The following is a 20,481-nucleotide window of genomic DNA, read 5'->3' on the forward strand; positions in this document are numbered from 1 at the left end:
CTGACAACGCTGGCGTTACTGCAAGAGGTTATAACCAACAATCATTCTTATCGTTATTACTGAACCTGTAGTATGATATTAATTTATATAAAAAATAAATCGTTGAATTAATCAAACTTGATCAAATGGCGTTACTCGTCTATACAAATCCGCTTTTCATCGTCCTGTTAAAAAACGCCCCCATCACAGAGGCCATACTTGTCAAGTAGTCATGGCTGCGGAACTACACATGAACTAATCTGTAAGGTTAGGCCATGTTTAAAGTTATCTTCAAATGCATGCCAAGGATGAAGATTTAATGAGTGAATTAAAGTCACATGACATCACGGAGAGGTACACTCCAGTTAACGGATTAGTCATTAAATTTGTTATATCGCCTATACTTGCAGTTACTCACTGCAATATCATCGGGGAGGTAATGTGAACAGTCTCGACTATGTGCGAGGATCAATATCTTACCTCACTTTAGGTCTACAATGGAACGTCGTACTCCTGGTACTGAATAGCGTAGAATTCCAATCCTCTTATATAGAGCATGGCTATGAGACCATCAAATGTTGATCGACCTATAGTGATTTCGAGACACAAGCGGTATCCATTCTTGAATAACAGTTCACATGAATAAACAACAAGACAATACGACTATTGTGATGTATACTTTGATGCTGGGGACACACATTGCACTTGTGTTTCTTAAATAGTGTTTCTTTTGCAATTGCATAAAGATGATGATAAATCGGAACAAAGGGAAAAGTCCTGGTACCATGGCTTATGACGTATCACTGCATTTTGTCTATCCAGGAACCTGATGATTGAGATCGGGTGGTCAGGCTCGCCTACTTGATTGATGCATGTCATCGATCCCAATTGCGTGGATCGATGCTCATGGTGTCAATCACTGGATTGTTAAAGGTTTATCTATTCCGAGAAACATGTTTTATGGACTCTTTATTGTTATCCTTAATCAAACTTTGCAAGGAGCGGGACAAGGTTCTGTTCTATTTGTCAACAGTGTAACGGCCACATATATCTATGGCGTAACGTATAATAGATATGTGTTGCGATGTGATGTGCAATGCGATGAACAATGTTGCGATATGATGAGATGCGATGCGATGCCATGCCTGATGCGAAATCAATGTTATAGTGGCCGATAATGAATGTTGTGTGTCTATGTACATTTTTAAATTTGCAAAATGAGGATTTCCTGACCTCTTGAAGAAACGTGTTTGAATTTTCAAATATTGACAAATATTGTGCGAAACGTAAGACAATGACATTAGTTATCATTATTCTGAGCATCATTTTAAGAATCACATGGATCCTACTATTTTCTAACAGCATTATCATGCATCACATTATCTTATAATTTCGCACATTTTGACGACCACATTATAATAGATTTCCTGTAGGAAATATTATTATCCAGTACAGTTACAACCATTATCACTCATTGTATATTTTTTCTTATAAACATTAAGGCAAGTCTTCAGGGCTTTGCAGGATCATTTTTTATAAGTAAGTGAAACTGCAAAACATGTTGATTCGTGAGGAATATAGAAATCACAAGATGCCATTTTTCAAAATCCCAACTTATGTCAGTTATAAGCTTGTGGGTCTTAAATATACGCCTAGTAGATGTCAAGAGTCATATATTACGCTCGTCAATCAATGGTAAGGAGCTCAAAGATAAGAAACTACGAAATCTCTACAATAAAGCCAATTGTGCTCATGCTTGACATATGAAGATTGTAAACCTCCTGGTGTGATCTTCAATTTCTTATGAAAGGACATGTCTTTGAAATGACCTCTAATGTGTGTTTGGACTTGTCTCTACCACGTAAGCTAGTTAACAAAGATAAGCGTCCCTAAACTTATTATTTAAGATTATGTCGTCCATAAAACTGTTTAAACACGAAACAACTTATTTCTGTTTCACAAAATCAGTATACAAAAAATTGCTTGAGAATACAGGTGTTTAACTGTACGTGGATATTATTTTTATTCTCAAAACATTTTTATGATACTGAACTAGTTAAAGAGCCCTGCCCTTTCTATCGTTTGCTATCTTCTTTTCATCTAAGATATATAATCTTAGATGTGCATTCGTAAGTACCAACCAAATGCAAACATGGTTTACCGCGAGGGAATTGATTTGTTGCCTTAATCGGAAGCCGACGTCGTCCGACGTTTGTCAGGTCAAGACTGGAATATTAACGTCGTTAGCAAACGTCGCATGATCAATGCTGTTGCTTCCTTAATGGTGTAAATGTGTTTAATAAAGTGTCTTTGGGCGTTTGCTGCCAGGAAAACAATATGCGTCTGCTCACAACCGAGCCTGAGTGACAATGGTAAATCTTGCATACCACCCCTTGCACGTCCCCCTCTTTTTTTGCATTGTATACTTGGTGCGGCGTTAGGCAACACACATTTACGTTTTTATGAGAGTTTTGTGAGTGACCGTTGCTACCATTAGAGCAGGTCATGCTAACCCTTTTACGAACACCTAGTGTCAGTTGTAGTGATCCTTTCATTTAATTTCAATCACGATTTTGCATTTGGCAACTGTTTCTGCAGATAATCAAAACGTTTGAACAAAGCAGCGTTTAACCAAACATGCTTAGATGAAGACTGAGTGAGCGGTATAATATAACATATAATGTTTTAGAGGTTATGAAAATAACAGAAAGGTTGGAATGGTTGAGTAAGAAATAAAGTAAAAAATAACTAAATACGTTTGACAGCAGATGCGACTATTTATTTGCAATACATAAAAGGTAAATCATTCTCCATGGTTAAAAACCATATGACCTGTGTAAAAGTGTACACAATATTTTGAAAGTTGAAAAGGTATTCATAAATCAATCGCCACCACACACTGAAATATCTTTATCACTGTCATGGGATATCTATAATCCAGGTCTGTCAGTTCACATCTTCTTTATCCAGTCCAGTTCCCACTCCTTCATGGCCTTCTTCACCTTGTTCCTGCTCCTGCTCCTTTCCAGACTCCTCTTCCTCCTGTGATGGGGGATGTCATGGATACTGAAACCAGCCACAGCAAACCGACTCCACTTTGGGCAGGCCGTCCCCGACCAGTACTCCAGCTTCCTCTGCAGTGCGGACATGACGTTGTCCTGGTCCACCGTGTCAGTCAGATGGAACTCCACCTCAGCCACGTCCCTGTTGTAGATCATCAGGATCTGGAACATTACATGTTCGTGTGAAACATTGGTTTAGTATTTCTGTAAAGACATACATATTATTTTACATTCACTTTCTGGACATTGAGCATGTCTCTCAGTGATGTGGATTTTGCGCTATATAAAGAGATAATAATAATAATAATAGCTACAAAGCAGCAATGGCGGGCTCCAAGTTACACTGTGCAAAAACGTCCATGTTCGAGTCCTCAAAGGGTTTCCTTGTACCAAATCCGTCACATATAGGCACAACTTGCAGGGTATAGCCGCTACGAAATTGGCGTGTGCCAAGTCTTTTAAACCAATTTCCGACATCGAATATGTTCGAATCCTCAAAGGGTTTGGCTGTACCAACTCTGTCAAAAGGTAGTCAACGTTTGCAGGATATCACCGCTACGAAATTGACGTGTTCCAGGGGTGTCCGAAATATTAATCAAATATTACCACCAAGTGTTGTTACTTTTTTCATGCACCCAAGAACAGAAAATAAGATGCATATGACACACTAACTTCATGTAAACTTGCAATAGTTTCTGTCAACAAACTAACAAGATATGATCTTTAAAGTAAAATCTCGGTAAAGATATGATCAAAATCAAATACAACCGCAACTAAAACAGATAACCCCAAGCGGCTACTAGAGTTTGCTGTGTTGTGTGCGGAGACAATTCTCAGAAAGTTTGGAAGCATTTCATGCAGTGGAATCTGAGTTGTTTGCGTTTGAAAACAGGAACCCAAAAGACATTGTGAAAACTTTGAATCCAATAAGGCCGCAACTAGTGGTGAGGTGAAATGGGGTTTAACGTCGCGTCCAAGATTAGTGTACTTATATAGCGACGTGCATGTACGTGTGTGTTTGTTTGGCTGCTTGTACTAGTCCGGACTGATGCCGATTTATGGTGCTAGCTCACTGAGATACCATGTCGCAGTTTAACATGAATACCCCACTCAGACACAGTATACTGACTCCGAGCCGACCACTCCTTGTTTTAGCACCTAAATGCCGAGTGCCAGACAGGGTAACAACAAGTACCATCTTTTAACGTCTTTTGCTATGACGCGGCGGGGATCGAACCCCGGACCTTCCGCTCTCCGGGCGGACGCTCTACCACTAGACCACGGAGGCGGTCTGGCCGCAACTAAAAACGATATCCAAAAACGGCTAATACAGTTTGTTGTGTTCTGTATGGAGACAATTCTCAGAAAGTTTGGAAGCATTTCATGCAGTTGACTCGGAGTTGTTTGCGTTCGAAGACAGGTACCCAAAAGAAACTGTGAAAACCTTGAATGCAATATGGCTGCCAAACAACGTGACCAATGACCAAAGTCAAAGAACAAAAAGTAACTGGATAAGCAGATACACACATGTTCTGAAAGTAACCGGAAAAGCGGTTGCGGAGCAACGGGGCGAAATATATCTTTCAAACTTCAAATTTCAAAATCTTCTCTTGGCCATGTAATATTGCTCTGGTACAAAAATCGGCGGAATAATAACAATATTAAATCGAACGATAACACCAGAGCTCTTCAGCCTTTCGGCTTACTGACTCTTGAACAGGCTGTAACTTCTTTTCAGCTACAGTCAAACGGACTAGCGTTCTGAATTCGTCAGGACCACGGATATCTGTCGCATTGCTTAGAGACAGTGCTAAACCTGTTGTGGACCTGAGCCATGTTCGAATCTAAGAATGGTTGTTTGTTTTAAAAGTAAGGAAAGACTTGCGAGATATCGCCGCTACAAAATTGACGTGTCCCAGAATGTCTAAGGATGTTCTAATCTCATTTCCGACTTGGACCATGTTCGAATCCTCAAATGGTTTCCTTGTACCAACGCCATCAAACGTAAGGAACCGCTTGCGAGACATCACCACATGTGTCCTAGTGAGTTCTTAACCCATGTTTGAATTGAGCATGTTCGAAACCTCAAATGGTTTCTTGTACCAACGCCGTCAAATGTAGGTACTGATTGCAGGACATCATCGCTATGAAATTGGAGTATGCCAGAGTGAACCAGAGTGTTCTAAACCCATAAACCTAGACCATGTTCGAATCCTCAAATGGTTTGCTTTTAACAATGCTATCAAAAGTAAGGTACGGTAGCATTTGGCACTTGGCAAATGAAGTAGCAAGTCAGGGAGCCTGACCACCCGCTCCCGATCATCTCTCTTAAGACAAGCATGGGTTGCTAAAGACCAATTCTAACCCTCATCTTCAAGGGTAGTCGACAGTAAAATGGAGAAGATCAGCAGATCCTGCAGAGTCCTTCGCTTGGATGAAGTCGTCTGGCCTGAAAAGTGAAACTGAAAGACCAGTCACTTCCCACTCGAAACCGTCAATGTGTGATGTTGCATCAAAATGTAAATATGAAATGTAGGTTATGTAATGAATTTAATGAGACTGTCCAACACATTTTCAGTGGATGCCCAGCTTTGGCACAAACACAAAATCTTAAGCGACATGATGGTGTTGCTCGATCATTTTATTACCGTCTTCGCCATGCTTGTGGTTTTGACACAGAGGTCCAACCATGGTACGATCCGGAATATGTAGAGGGCGTCATGGAAAATGATCAATACAAACTTCTTTGGAATAGGCCCATTTACAGCCTTAGACGTATCCAGCCCAACAAACCAGATCTTGTTCTATTTGATAAATCCAATGAAATCAATGATAAGATTGAATTTTCGGTCCCCTTTGAGACAAATGTGATTGACAAAATTGAGGAAAAAAATGGCAAATATGCGGACCTCGCTTTCGAAATGTCACGCTTGCATCCAAAGTACCAAGTTGTCAGACTCCCCATTGTTCTCTGTGCCTTAGGTTTGGTCCCTCACAATCTGTTGACTGACTTTGGGAGAGTACCCGGGGTTGCTACCAGGAATACAACCCTTCTGACAATCTGGGTAATGCAGACGGTTGCAGTGTTGGGTAGTCTTCACATTCTACGAAAACTTCTGGTTGGGTTTGACTAGGCAGTCCTTCCTGGGAGAAGTCCCATTCGCTCTCTGGGCTGCGTGTAGAGGGGGCAAGGGCCCTGATGATGAGCCTAACCAGCATGAATGTCCCAGGATCACCCAAACCCTCTTTGCTGCATATTTCATTTTCATAATAATAATAATAATAATAATAATAATAATAATAATTATAATAATAATAATAATTTGACATGAGACGTGACATTCAGATATTCATGTCATGAATTCTACAATGAAACATACTCGAATCTGATCTGCCAATCAGAGGCTATTAGAATAAACAATAACCCCCCTCTGATTGAAACAACTGGTTTGACGGCCGCATCACCGCGGAAGCTAATATTCATAGAATAGTACTATTTTCAGTCATTGTCGGTAGGCATATTTAAATTATTATATCTACAATTACAGGTTACTAATTGCACGGATGCGGTTAATACAATATCAAAAGGATGTGTGGCAATACATTTCGTGCAGAAAACACGATAGCAATCTACGTACAAAGGGAATGTATTTACGTTTTGAAGACAACAGAGAGCTTGGAATTTTGGCGCTTTTCTGTATACGGTTTTGTCGTCATGTTTTTTGCGCCACAATATGCGGTATGACGGCATAATGGTGACGTGCGATGTAGAGCGAAAGCCTTGCAAAGCTATCTTTGTTTTTTTAAGGATGCCTCATCTTAGCTTACCAAGTTGCCGTGCTTATATGCTTTCAAAGCCTGCCATATGTTCGAGTGAAGTATTACAGTGTAAACAAACTGCTTGAGTATATACAGCGCCATATTTTGTTCGGTGATTCCGTAATTCAGATCGATAACCCACTCAAAACACTGGACTCAACCCATGCCGCTAACACCAAATTCAATTTAGCATGGTTAAATCTACAGGTAACCTAGCTCTACAATGAAAAGACAGTAAATTTATCTCCTAATTGTCTTGATCTTGTACGTCATACACAGCATGGGATCATAAAGGTTTATTATACATGTCATAATTGATTTAATTTACGTTACATTACACAGTTTATCTATCTATAGGATGAAACACATGAACCGTTTATGTAGTATACAGGTGGTAACTACTCAATGTTCTCAAAAGGTTTGGACAAAAAACCTGGTAAAATCATTGAACGGGCAGAACAGCCTCCACATATACCTTTATAACATCTCTCATGGCGGCCATGTCTGTCTCCGACTCTATGTACACCTTCACAACACCAGATACTTGGCTTGCAAACTCTTGTTCTATCAGAGTTATCAGTGGTGATGGGTTGTTGTCGCCACTGTACAACATTTCTTCTCTGCTCTGTTTAGGGTCAGGTTGGTACTTGGAGTTCAACAGAGGCACTGGAAATACAAGTTCTGATTTTACGAATTTCAAACAATGCTGTGTCAGTGTAACATTTGAAGTTGCATTGCTACATGACAGATGATGTAATACAACAAAACCACGCTCGTCAATTCTCCAGTAGTGACAATAGTGATTATTTAAGCTTCAATGAACGCGCTTTGTAGAAATGTTGCAGGAATAGTTTAGTTCTTACTTATGAGTGAGTATATTTGTGTGTTCTCAACACACACTGCATCATCATGACACGCCAGAGAGTGAACGCTGGATTCGGCATTGTCGGTGTTGAAGAAGGCAGCCTTGTCAACCACGTTACTGAACTGGTTATTGGCAAGAGTCAGGTACGTATGGACCATTCCCACACATCCCAACACCTTCTTGTCCCACGTTGGTCCTGGGAACATGCAATGTTTTAACTAACAGCAGCAGCTTATAGTCCAAGCATCAGTATCAGTGTCAACAATAAAATCATCAGAATATGTACCTAATCAAGTCTTTGAAAGGCATTTAGAGGTGATACACATAAGAAAACGAATTCATGGATTTCATTTTCTGTATCATGAGGAACACAACGTTGCGGAGTATATACATACTCTTTCATCAGGTGAATAATATGCTATGAGGCAGAGAACATTTATATGTTCCTGTAAGAACAACAAAAGTAATACGATAACAAGGGTGGAGAAACTTAACAAAGGAAGCCAACAGATAATTGGCGCTGATAGGGGATTAGCAATGGACAAAAGGAAGCCAACACTTAACTTACCACTGATTGGTAACAAGCAATGGATAATGCACCAACGGGAGGCCAGGGGGATTTACCTCATGGTTACGAGAATAAGGGAGTTAATTTTAGAGCAGCGATACCTTTCCCAGGACATCCTCCACAGTTGTCCAAAACACACTTCTGTAGATCCTTCTCTATCGAACTCCTAGTCATCGTGGTCCCTGCAACTTTCATCAGGTCATCTCGAAGTGTGTTGGCCTGTTGTTGTCTGTGTTCCCTGGTGTCGCGACAGAAGTGGCTCTCCCGGTCGTGAAAACAGAACCTGATGCATGCAGTATCAGTACACTGTACCATACACCAGAATAAACTAGTATGATGGTACAATCCACCACTGAAACATTTTATTATGCACCAATCCTACCCAACTTGATTAATCGTGCAGCATAAATATTGTTGTTGAGCACACTCCTTTCTATTTTTAACTTCTCTAAAATAAGATGAACCTCATCACACTATCCTCATGATTCGACGTTATTTTCATTCACACATTTCAATTGCAATTTCGTGTAATTATTCTGATTTTGGTGATACATTTGAAACAAAAAAGTAATCATACTGTTCTGTTTTTGCACTTCTTCAGTTGTATACATACCCAAATGAGTGCTTATTGAAAGAGTAGTATGCGAACTGTTCTCCTAATCGTGGATCTTGACATGTCCTCTTGAGGTTCAAAGGATATATTACTGGTCCCCCTGAAACACGTTCATTATTACGAGTGACATAGTATGATCTTCACATACGGCGGTATAAAATATACAATATGTTATCTTTTTCTTTCTCTTCAGACAGTTTTATACCTACAATAACTATTTTAAGATTCTTAAAAGTATCCAAGCAACAAAAACGTTTGAGAACTAAAATACAATGGAGTAACTGGTAATATTTTCAAATCACAACTCAACCTATATTTGCTATGTATTATTATTGTATCTTAACAGGATTATATTCAACAACACTCTATAATAACCACCTCTCTTGAGATCATCCATTGCTCTCTGAATGATGTCAAACACAGGCTTATTATCAGCATCCCACACATCGGCTATGTCGTCATCGATTGCCATCGGTCGAATGTCGATGTATATTTTGTTACTATGGCAACCAATGCCAAGTCCGCGTGACTGCAGACGAAGTATGGGTGGACAGCTTCTCAGAAATGAATAGCCAAGATTTACAAGGAAATTGTTTGGCAGGTCTGCCATGGCTGTGACATACACAGCTTGTCCTGTTTCGAACCTCACTTTTTCCTGAGGATGTCTATGGGCGATGTCACGCATGTTGATGGAGTGGGACCTAGGCATCATAAATGTAAGAGTTAATTTAATTATTATACATTTCTAGTTCAATCTGCAACTCGTCTTAAATGGAATATTAAGTAGTAATAAAACACCTCCCCATTCTGAAATATTCATTATAGAATCTCATGTTACTTCATGTACAATAAAATGCATTGTAGTGTAGCTTGAAATGAGACATACATATATATCAAGGCGTTTTACATTTCATAGAGTTATGTGTATCGCATTCAAAGGTAAGAAGGCTAAAGGTATTACTATCTGTAGCTATTGATACATTGACTCAAAAGACGCTGAATTAACTCAAAGCCTTTTATGAGTATTGTACCTGTAGGCTGAATCCGGAATGATTTTGATGGCTTCTCCAAGATCGTGTACCACAAGCTCGAGACAGTCTGCCAAGTATTGGTCGAGTCTGAAGAACCTCTTCTCTGAATGCTTGAAATCTGATACCTTAAAGTGCTCAGATATTTGTTCGTGTGGGTTAAACCCGTCAAAAAGTAAAGATGTTCTAAACTCGTTCTTTAGCTCTTCGGGGTAGGCGTAGTCTTCGTCCTCGACCCCTACGGCTAACAATGTAGTATCCTGGAAAGGGACAATCGTTGCCTGGTAGCCATCTTGAAGCTTGACATATACGTCAATAGATGAAGACTTGGAGGTGTCTACGAAGTCAAAGCCTGCACAGTTTGCCATAGAGCGGAGCTTGGATATCGATATTGTAGTGACTGATGGGAGAGAAATCTGTAGTTTCCTGTTAATATTGGATAATGCTTTGTACATGATGTTACAGTCCATTGGATGTTATGTAAATATATCATAAATAACGCCTGAATTATAGTACTAGCTAGATTCGCTTGGTCAGCTCACAATCATGGGTTTAATTTTGTGAGCCAATTCATATTGTAGTATATCATTGTGCATGCTAGATTGATAACAGAAAGATTGCGCGATTCAGGCAAACATTATTATTGTATAACAGCTGGTAAATACAATAGGTTTAACAAAAACACAAATATATCGGATTCGGACTCTCCACGATATGCACAATCCTACCGTGCACACATATTAAATTCCATTGGAATGTTTTGCTTTCGTCATATCCTTTCGTTTGTTGATTGTTCATGAATTTAATGTAACATAGTAGTATACGAATACGTACCTGCCGTTAGATTCAAAGGATTTGTCTTTAGCAGCGCCATTATGAACCTCTTGTGATGGCTTTGTCACTTTCAATTTCGTACCTGCAGTATGACAGCTACATGTACGAGAGGCGTTCAAAAAGTTTTTCAACTTCAATATAAGAGTGGGTGATTTAATTGTATAGCCCCGACATAGCTCCCAGTGATTATTTCTTGTTCTGGCAAATGAAATCCGGAAGACGCTTCCAGGATGACGAGGACATAAAGGCTGCCACAGAGGCGTGATTAGAGGGTCAATCTGACGATTTCTATTAAAGTGGTATTAAAAGCTTGAAGGACAAATGGAATAAGTGTATTGAGGTGAATGGAGATTATATTGAAAAATATAAGTGCAAAAGATATTCTGCGACTTGGTCTTATATTGAAGGTGCAAAACGTTTTGAACGCCCCTTGTATATGTACATTTCTAAGCCGGATCTTCACGGGTCTCTTTACTAAAGAAGTTGATCTGACCATAAATAATCTTTCGTTAACCGTGCAGAACGAGTCATACATGTACCTGAATTATGTTGACTGGCGATGGCGGCCAGTCGTCGCAGCCGTATCGCCATTCTGGGTGTCATGACCCTTGTCTGACACCAATCCCAGGGTTCCGTACTGTCAGACCACTCACAAGTGCTTTTGCACCGTCTAGTCGACTGATAGCACATGGCTGATAATGACCCCTCTGGATCAAATGTGAGGTCATCAAATGGATATTGAATCAGCCTGAGGACAATAAAGTTTGTAACAGACAAATGTGTACCTATCACATTCAAACACAAGCATGTCTCTGTGTACTATATACTATATAAAAGGTTCAGCTTTACGGAACTTATGCATTTAAAATTCTTTGGTTATTTTGGTTAAAGAATTATTAACTCTTGTATCATATACGAAGTTACATATACAGAACATATATCATTTCTTCATTTCTGGGACAAACAACCCTATAGTTTAAAGGCGTTTATTTTAGTGCTTTATTTAATGAGTGAATTGAATGGACTCGCAAAAAAAGAAACTTTACCTGTACTGTATATTGCGTTCTTGCAAAAGAGGATTGATGACTTCGTTAAATATTGGACCATGATGATTATTTATCCATTGTTTAATATTGTCAACGATGCACTTTATAGGGACTATACCTGAAAGAACATCAAACGTAAGATCAGATTCTTCATTGACCTCATAAATTGTGAGAGAGATGAATCTAACGGATGGCACTTTGGAGCTTCAAAATCTTTGTTACAAATTCACAATGTAAACAGACAGGCATGCATATACTTCAATATTTACCCGTTTTATTCATGGTTCTCATGAAATAGTCCTTCTCCAAATTGTTTGCTGACGGTCCCATGGCAGATCTCCTGGATCTTCGTTGAGACAAGTAATCGTCATGAACACAGAACTGTACATGACCGGAAGAGACATCAAAGAATGGAAATCCAGCGCAAGCACCTAGTTCCGCCAATCTCTTCAATACTGATGTTGACTTTTCAATCTGCAGTGATGTAGAATTGCTGATGTTTTCAGTTGTCAACGCCACCTGTAAAGCTCTTCCGGTATAATGCAGGGAGGCAATTCCATGACTTCCGTGAGGATCAGCCGACGTAGGTTCATCCCATGCTTCAAGCACCACCAGTTTTCCTGTAATACATAAATTGGTACTTAAAACATTTTATGACAGTTAGGTAGATCTAACATGCAACAGCCCTGTAACTATCACTCTCCATATTTGAATTTAAGAATCAAGAATGTATCTGCATGTTATTGATGAAACGGCGACTTACTGTTTGGCCATTCCTTTGCAGCCAGTTGTCCGAGAGTGGTCAATGTTGACGCCGCCACTGATGACATCAGTCTGTCTGCACATGCGTCAATCCTATTGTCTCCATTATCACTCCAGACACATGTATGGCATGCCCGACCTGATTTTCCACACCAGGTAGAGCTCTCACTTTCTTCGGACCGAAACAGGATGAAATCGCCCCCAATCAATGTTAATCTGCAGAATTGGAATTGCATAAGATTATAAGTTCTACAAAATTAGCGTTCACTAAAAGTTTGTTGAAACACCGTATCCAATCTTTGTGACATTGTGGTAAGTTACATCTACTGACTCATATTTTCGTTAACCAAAGGTTCCTGAAAGGACCATAAAGTATTGTGTCAAAATGAGTGTTTTTTCATCAGTTGTAAATGTACCGGTTTACATACGAGAACACACACAGTCGCCTTCTAAATGATTAAATACATGAAACTGACACAAATATTCACCACAAAGTGTTAGCGGGGCCATATTTCGTGATGCATACAGTATTGTATTTTTAAAGGTTACTTGTTAAAATTGCTATCTCCTCTGACAATCTTGTCCCCCGATGCACCACAGATGTCTTCCATTGCCTTTCCATGAACATCAGCGACAGGAGGACCACAGTTTGCCGAGCAGACATTGGAAAGCGGTTCTGTTATCAAATACTTGTGAAAGAGGGACGTGTCTATTAAATCCAGGTCCCTGAAAATATCGCAGAATCCGTGTATATTTATTCAACTATCTTCATTATATGAAACTGAAAAGATATATACATACACAACGTACACGTTATATTGCTGAAAGATGTAGATTCTAAACAATTCGTTGAAAACAACACACTGCTTGTGCAGATCAATGCACATTCAACAAATTCTATACCAAGAAATGATTTACCATATGGTTTTATGGAAAGCTTTAGCCACAAAATCTGACTTGTCGAAGGTAAATATCCCGTCAACTGTGAGCGTGGCTGTTTCACAGTGACTGTATTCATCCTCGGTAGTTCGGGCGTACAGGACAGGCCTGAAACTTGCAACTTCCGGGGGCGTGAACACAAGGGAAACATCATGCTGAGACCACTGAACAGAAGCTTGTAGAGTAACCTGGCAGACAAGAGGATAAATATTTAAAAATCTCAAATACATGCATGTAAAAACATGAGGGAAAATAATTATTATCGTTACTATTGTCAGGTGAGGAGAGGTGAAATGGTATTAAACGTCGCGTTCAAACGTCTTTCATTTGTATAGTGACGTGCATGACGAAATGAGAATCATAGAATCGGTAAAAGCACATTCATGTACGAATAATAAAATATTGATGAAAACTACAGGGAGAATGGATGAATAAAGGAGGCACCATCACAATTATCTATCGTCTCACCTCTTGATAAAGAGCCATCGAGATGTTGTATGGTTTTGAAGAATGACCAGAGAATGAATGTTCTGAAGATGACCAGGCAGTTGTGGTCAAATCTGTTTTGGGGACATTTTCTGACGCCTCAGTGGAAGCTAAAGCAACAAATGGTAAATGATACGCGAAATATTTGATCTCATACAAGTCATCCTCTCAATAAGCAGTAAATGCAGTGAAACATGCTGTAAGAGACGTATTTGACATAAAACGGATTACCGTAATTTATCAGCGATATATTATTGAGGTATTTGTTTTCTTGTGTTGATTCCCTGTGTTCCTGTATGTATTTTGATAGGGCATAATGAAGCATGACAAAGTAGCACAATGTGTTCCCAGTAATATTATCTCAGAAATATATGTTTAACACAACTGAAATGTTCTCAAATGTATGAAAATACGTTTTCATACTCATAGTGTAATTTCCTTGAACATGGTATTTGCCACTGTAGTTTATTGGTCCATCAGATGTTGCGTTTATTTCCAGATACACAGTTTTGTAATATGAGATAACCAGCTGTATGGCAGGTAACTTCTCGTCCACTATGGCAACTGGTATGGTACGCAGTATGGTAGAGGGTGTCTTTTCCATGACAATTCGCTCTGTGAGGCCAAGAGCTTTTTTGAACTTAACTTCGAACTCGACGTTGAGGTCTGTACTGACATCGCTCTGCATATGAAAAATATTTTCTACTATAAACATGACACGATTAATTTTATGGGATCAGTTTTTGAAAATCTTATACGTTAAAGCAAGTGTCAAAACGTTACCCTAATTAACTAACTGCAAGAAATTAAATAAAAACTAAATAGCACAACCTGCATTAAGAACTTCTTGACAGTAGCAGTCTTGTTTCGTCGTTCAATTTGAAGATCCCTGTAAACAAAGCGTAAATGATTGTGAAATGCTTTCAAACTGAACGTGCTTTTCACTTGTTCTATATATCATCATGAAATACTCACATTGTGTGCCCAAGGTGTCTCTGTTCATAGCAGTTCTTGCAGGTAAGGCGGAAGTCAGCATCTCCAGGAATGGCACTTGTCTGGCCTTTATTAATCTTCTCGACCTTGACCTCCTTGTCACCTTGCTCCTTGTATACACTGTATGTTTTGCTTGAGTGATTAGTCTTGGGATCAAAGTTAAAGTTGATAGACTCATCGCCATCAGTAGCATGGAAGTTGATCTTGTCCAAAACTTTAGAGAGAAGATTGGACACGTATCTTTTCTGACGATGACCATGTGTATCGGTTAAGCGGGGATATCTTAGAAATACTTGTGCTTCCTGAAGTAGATCTAAGGCACTGAAATCGAAAATTATAGATATGTTAAAATCAGCTTCAATAATAACGTACAACAAACAATACATGGCATGTAATATATATTTTCTGTGGCTTACCTGACGTCGATGCCATAGACTTTGACTTTTGTTGGACTGACGATATCCACATGCTGTATTTTCTTTACAATCGCGACGTGTTTGACCTCTAAACCATATCTCTGACGGACATTGGTGCTCATTAGGTACCACCCTGGCTTCCATGCGGAAGCAACTGAGGTGTCCTGAAGATTCACGATTATCTCCCCTTTGGTGTTTTCGGCAACCTGTTATGGACAGTGTGTGAAAGGAATACAAACAAATTCGATGGATTTGTAATATAATGTTACACATAATACACACAGACAATATTCTGAGCTTTCAAATTAGGGGTAGAGTATGCCCTAATATAAAACTTGAAATGCAAATTTAGGTCATGCGTTACCCAAAAAATATATCATGACATAACATAGCTTTTAACATGTTATAATGTAATGATATTACCTGAAATGTGAGTCTTATTATTGAAATGTTAATAATAGATTTCTATTTAATTTTGGGATAGCAAATGTCCATTTCGTGTGGTTAAAACATTCATACATTCACAAACATATTATATAAACGTAACGGGTTCTCCATTTTCTCAAGTTTATCTTCTTCTAGGGGCGGTCGGGTAGCCTAGTGGTTAAAGCGCTCGTCACGCCAAAGACCCGGGTTCGATTCTCGACATGGGTACATTGAGTGAAGCCCATTTCTGGTGTCCCCTGCTGTGATATTGCTGGAATATTGCTAAAAGCGGCGTAAAACCATACTCACTCACTTATCTTGTTCTAAATGTTTTCTATACAATATAATATGTATCAACTTTAAAGTGCTTAGATATGACACATATGAAAATGTACATACACTGACGTCAGGCAGGACATCGAGATTGACAGTGTGTGACAAGAGACCTCTGGAGTTCAGTTCCCATTCAGCATCGTCATCAACGTCGTTGCCTCGACTTTGGTGTTTAAATCGACGCCCGCCATTGATAGTAGGAATACAAAATAAGCAGAAAACAGCCCATAACACAACAATCTTCATGTTGAGCCTTGCTGTGTGAGCAGCCGTTAAGGTTTTCAGAAGAAATCAAACCGGTTCTTTTTACCGGTTAAGGATTGTACAGTCCGACCAAACCGAGCTGGACACGTTCCTTGTAAATGATAGGCTACCCAAGAGCGATACTGCCTATAAATGTTGAGTAGCCAGATAAACTAGTAGTAAGCAAATACTAAGAATTAATAATATTATTTTCCTTTTTATGAAGGTATAGATTACCTAAAAAAGCTGACATTGAATCTTGCAAAATAAATTGATTAGGTTTTTTAATAATTACTTACAGATTTTCAAACGATCATTATTTTGTATTGTATACTAAACTAATTATATTCACATGTTAATAATTGAGAATTGTTATAACATGTCGATTTTATAATCTTTAGTTAATTGAGTTCTATCTCCTTAGCACATTCAGGGGTAACATACATGTGATTGGGGTGGGGTGGGGTGGGGTGGGGTGGGGTGGGTGGGGGGTGGGGGGTGCAACAAGGACAGCATTTGTTCTTCGTCTTGTTGTGATCAAGGTGACTTTGTGCCCAATAGGCCTAGAAACGAGACTCGCCATGTGGTAAAATCAATATGTTATCCACAGGTATTAGTCTGCATTAAACATCAAATTTGTTGCTGACTAACGCGATCATATCCCAAAAAGTACTTACGACGCTTTAAAGGTCGGTTACGTTTTGGTGAACATTTCCCTTTACACTTAATTATGAAAAAAAGTATTTTCGTTCTTCAGTCCTGGTATAAAATACATTATCTGCACATGTGTTTATACTGATATACTGGCACTGATAATGTTTTTTTTTGCTTTAAAGTGGAACTTTGACGTTTACATTAAAGACTTGGGATAAATAGTTCGAGAAACAAACAACATGACATCGGAGTTCTGCAATTGCGAAGCCCTCGAATAATATAACTTTCACAAAATATCAATTCTTGGATAAAACAGTAAGATTCTATATTGGGACAAAATGTTAAATCGGATGTAATTAATGTTGCTGTAATGCTAAAACATTTTATAAAATAAATGCGTTGGTAGTATGTCTCTTTTCCTTTTTAAAAAAAAGAATGTACACAAGAAGATCAACTAACAGAAGGAATACCGTTCACTCATCACTTTTCGAAATGTCTTTCATATAAATATAGCAAGTACTAAATACACCTCGTGGTAAAGAGTCATGGTGTGAGCGCACTTGCATAGGATTTGGACTAAAAAGTAGGTTTGAAGGTTATGACAGGAGGGGGTTAGGGGGGAGATCGGGGTGCGTGTGTGTTTGAAGAGGTGATCATGCATGTGATATCGGCATGTCACAACACACATTGACACATTGAGATACACAAAGGGCAAAATGCCACATAAAAATTGAGGTACACAAAGGGCTTTTGTTAGTCCTTGCAGAACATGTGTCACCCCTGGTGTTAGGAAAACACATTTCAAGAGTCTATCTGTAAACATTGTAAGGTTGCTAAGATCAAATTGTCAATCACACATTTTGAAATACTAACGTAGCCAGATATTAACATTTATCTCGGAGTTTACTGTCAAAGATTGAAACTTATGAGGATATTCTGTCTCAATTGGTGTTGTCTCAGGGGTAGACAGGTGTTCCTTATCTAGAATTCAAGGTGCATGCGGACAACAAATGTACTGTGTGGACAGATCGAGGCTACTGCATTTGGCCAAGGATCAACTGTAAAACATGTGTCCCCGAACGCCAATATAAGGTCAACCTACCCTTCTACAACCTTCACTGACTTTCCAAATCACGTGTTGTTGATTACTCCTATTTTATATAATGGTTCAGATAAATGTCAGCTTGGTTTCACGATCAACCTATATTAAATCAAATATAAAGTGAATAAAACAACAATAAATACTACGGTAACTTAACGTGAATTATCGGCCTATTTATGTCATATATTTGGGGATCTTTATGCAGAGTTTACATATATATATGTTTATGTTTTGTTGAAATATATTTGGTTGGTAGCTAAACACAAAACCCAGTGTTGTTTTAATATAATATATCAATATTGTACGATTGGTGGACTCTCGACAATTCAGAGTTTATACGTTTATGGTCGACTGATGCTTTTACGTACTTGCAAAAGCAGTTTCGGTTGCGTAAGTCTTTTGATTCATGGCACTGTTGATGTCATCTTGTTTCAGACCCGGTTGAATGTCATAAGTGTATGCATTGGGAACAGACTTCCATATCTCTCTTTATGCATTAAATGTCATCAAGTTATGTTTCAATGTCAATGATGAAATGGATATAGAATGGATTGATGAAGGATTGTAAAGATAACAAAAAGTCAGATAAGGATTTATAATATACTTCAGTGTGAAAGAGTGAGCTGTCTGAAATTGAGAAACGTGATGTTTTCATTGCAGCGAACATAACACTTGGTTTGTCACTGCCGTGAACATAACACTTTGACGGAACTATTGTCATTAAGAAGCTACATGTATATCCCCGCAAATTGCCTACCGTTATCGTAGGTGTCTGGCCCCTACACAAACTGTTGACTTCCTTTTTACGTTGGTTACACTTTGACAAGGCATTATAGTGACAGATGGTAATTTATGGACGTAATCTAGCTTATTGCCATTTGTTATTCTCGTGAAACTGTTTCGTTGTTATTTGTAAATTTCTCATTTAACACGTCAATCAAGACTGTTCATTTCGCAAAGCACCATTTTTGTTATTGGAACAGCATGTATTCCTTCGCTTCCAACAGCGGTGTGGATGCTTTCAAGAATATTTGGTTTTAAGTTGATTTTGTATATGACATATCCAAATGTAAACTGACGTCCAAAAGAAACTTTACCAGAGTTTGAAATCACTCTTGACCAAAAATAACAAAACATATATGCATGAAGTAAAAAGTATTGAAAAGATCAATATATCAACATAATCAACACTGAAAATGACAATCATACCGCGACCGAGAATGACGTCAGAGCCCCCCAAAGTTGGGTGCTTTCAGAATCATGGACAATAGGCAGAGTACATAAACAATCGCTCACGTTCAATAACAAGTCATTACTAGCTTGTGGGACCACCAAATGCCTCAATACACGCAAAAACTTTTTGACGCACAGAAAAAGTCAGTCGTCTGATGAGGTCACGTGGGATTTCTTCTTGGAGGGCCAAGATCAGTTCTTGCCGGTTGGCTGGCGAGTGTGGTCGTTGTCGAACACGACGATCCATCAAGTCCCAGAGGTGTTCTATGGGGGACATGTCGGGTGAGCGTGCAGGCCACGGCAGGACGTTGACGTTGTTGTCTGAGAGGAAGTTAGTGACAATTCTGGCTGTATGGGCTCTAGCGTTGTCATGCTGATAAATGACACCACGTGGCTGCTGTTGGAGAAATGGTAGGACAACTGGACGAAGAATGTTATCTATATAACGCTGTGCTGTCAAGTTTCCATCAACCGTGACCAGCGGTGTTCTCTCCTGCCCACAGATCCCTCCCACACCATGACACTCCCTGCACCATATGGTACGACCTCCTGCACGCAACACGCCGCTGTTCGTTCACCCCTTCGGCGGTAAACACGTTGTCTTCCATCAGCCCTAAACATACAGAATCGACTTTCGTCATTGAAGACAACCCTCTGTCAGTCACGTCGTTGCCAACGTCGTACAGTCCGGGCCCATCTCAATCGCACACGGCGATGTTGCGCTGTCAATAGCTGTCCTCTGTATGGTCTAAAAGCCCTGATTCCATGAGCCCTGAGTCTCCTGGCCCCTGTCTGTCGACTAACCCTGTGACCTAAGGCATTTGTCGCCGATGACGTCACTGTCAGGAAGCGATTTCGGAGTTGCAAGGTACGCAAGTACCGGTCATTATGGGGCGTGGTCACCCTGGGTCTGCCTGTTCTTGGCCTGTCACTGGTCCGTCCTGTCTGTCTGTAACGTTGCATCACGTTGGTAACGGCAACACGGCGAGCAACCGAAGGTTCGTGCAATATGAGCGTTGGTGGGTCCCATCTGTACCATACCCAAGGCTTGTTCACGTTGTTCGACTGTGAGTCGTGGCA

General features: G+C 39.5%; 1 protein-coding gene across 1 annotated transcript; it reads right to left on the bottom strand.

Moving 5' to 3' along the window:
* Positions 1-2,794: 2,794 nt before the first annotated feature.
* On the bottom strand, positions 2,795-16,441 carry LOC139456365 (uncharacterized). Its single transcript, XM_071238018.1, has 20 exons — positions 16,236-16,441; positions 15,411-15,616; positions 14,977-15,315; positions 14,833-14,890; positions 14,425-14,683; positions 13,984-14,111; positions 13,495-13,703; positions 13,126-13,302; positions 12,578-12,792; positions 12,084-12,434; positions 11,815-11,932; positions 11,308-11,516; positions 10,769-10,850; positions 9,938-10,360; positions 9,285-9,607; positions 8,907-9,006; positions 8,395-8,576; positions 7,724-7,921; positions 7,336-7,526; positions 2,795-3,203 (listed from the first exon to the last, which is right to left on the bottom strand). Exons 1-20 carry the CDS (start codon positions 16,413-16,415, stop codon positions 2,931-2,933), a joined length of 4,221 nt encoding a protein of 1,406 aa, XP_071094119.1. The 5' UTR covers positions 16,416-16,441; the 3' UTR covers positions 2,795-2,930.
* Between the last annotated feature and the right edge of the window lie 4,040 nt (positions 16,442-20,481).

Source organism: Haliotis cracherodii, unplaced genomic scaffold, assembly GCF_022045235.1.
Source record: "Haliotis cracherodii isolate W230 unplaced genomic scaffold, xgHalCrac1.p SCAF_11, whole genome shotgun sequence".
NCBI lineage: Eukaryota > Metazoa > Mollusca > Gastropoda > Lepetellida > Haliotidae > Haliotis > Haliotis cracherodii.

Excerpts from the sequence above, each read along its gene's own strand:
- LOC139456365 (XM_071238018.1), bottom strand. The coding sequence starts at position 16,415 with ATGAAGATTGTTGTGTTATGGGCTGTTTTCTGCTTATTTTGTATTCCT. Across the intron at positions 15,617-16,235 it reads ATGTCCTGCCTGACGTCAGT|GTTGCCGAAAACACCAAAGG; the intron begins GTATGTACATTT and ends TGTCCATAACAG. Across the intron at positions 7,527-7,723 it reads ACAAATATACTCACTCATAA|TGCCTCTGTTGAACTCCAAG; the intron begins GTAAGAACTAAA and ends TTGTATTTCCAG.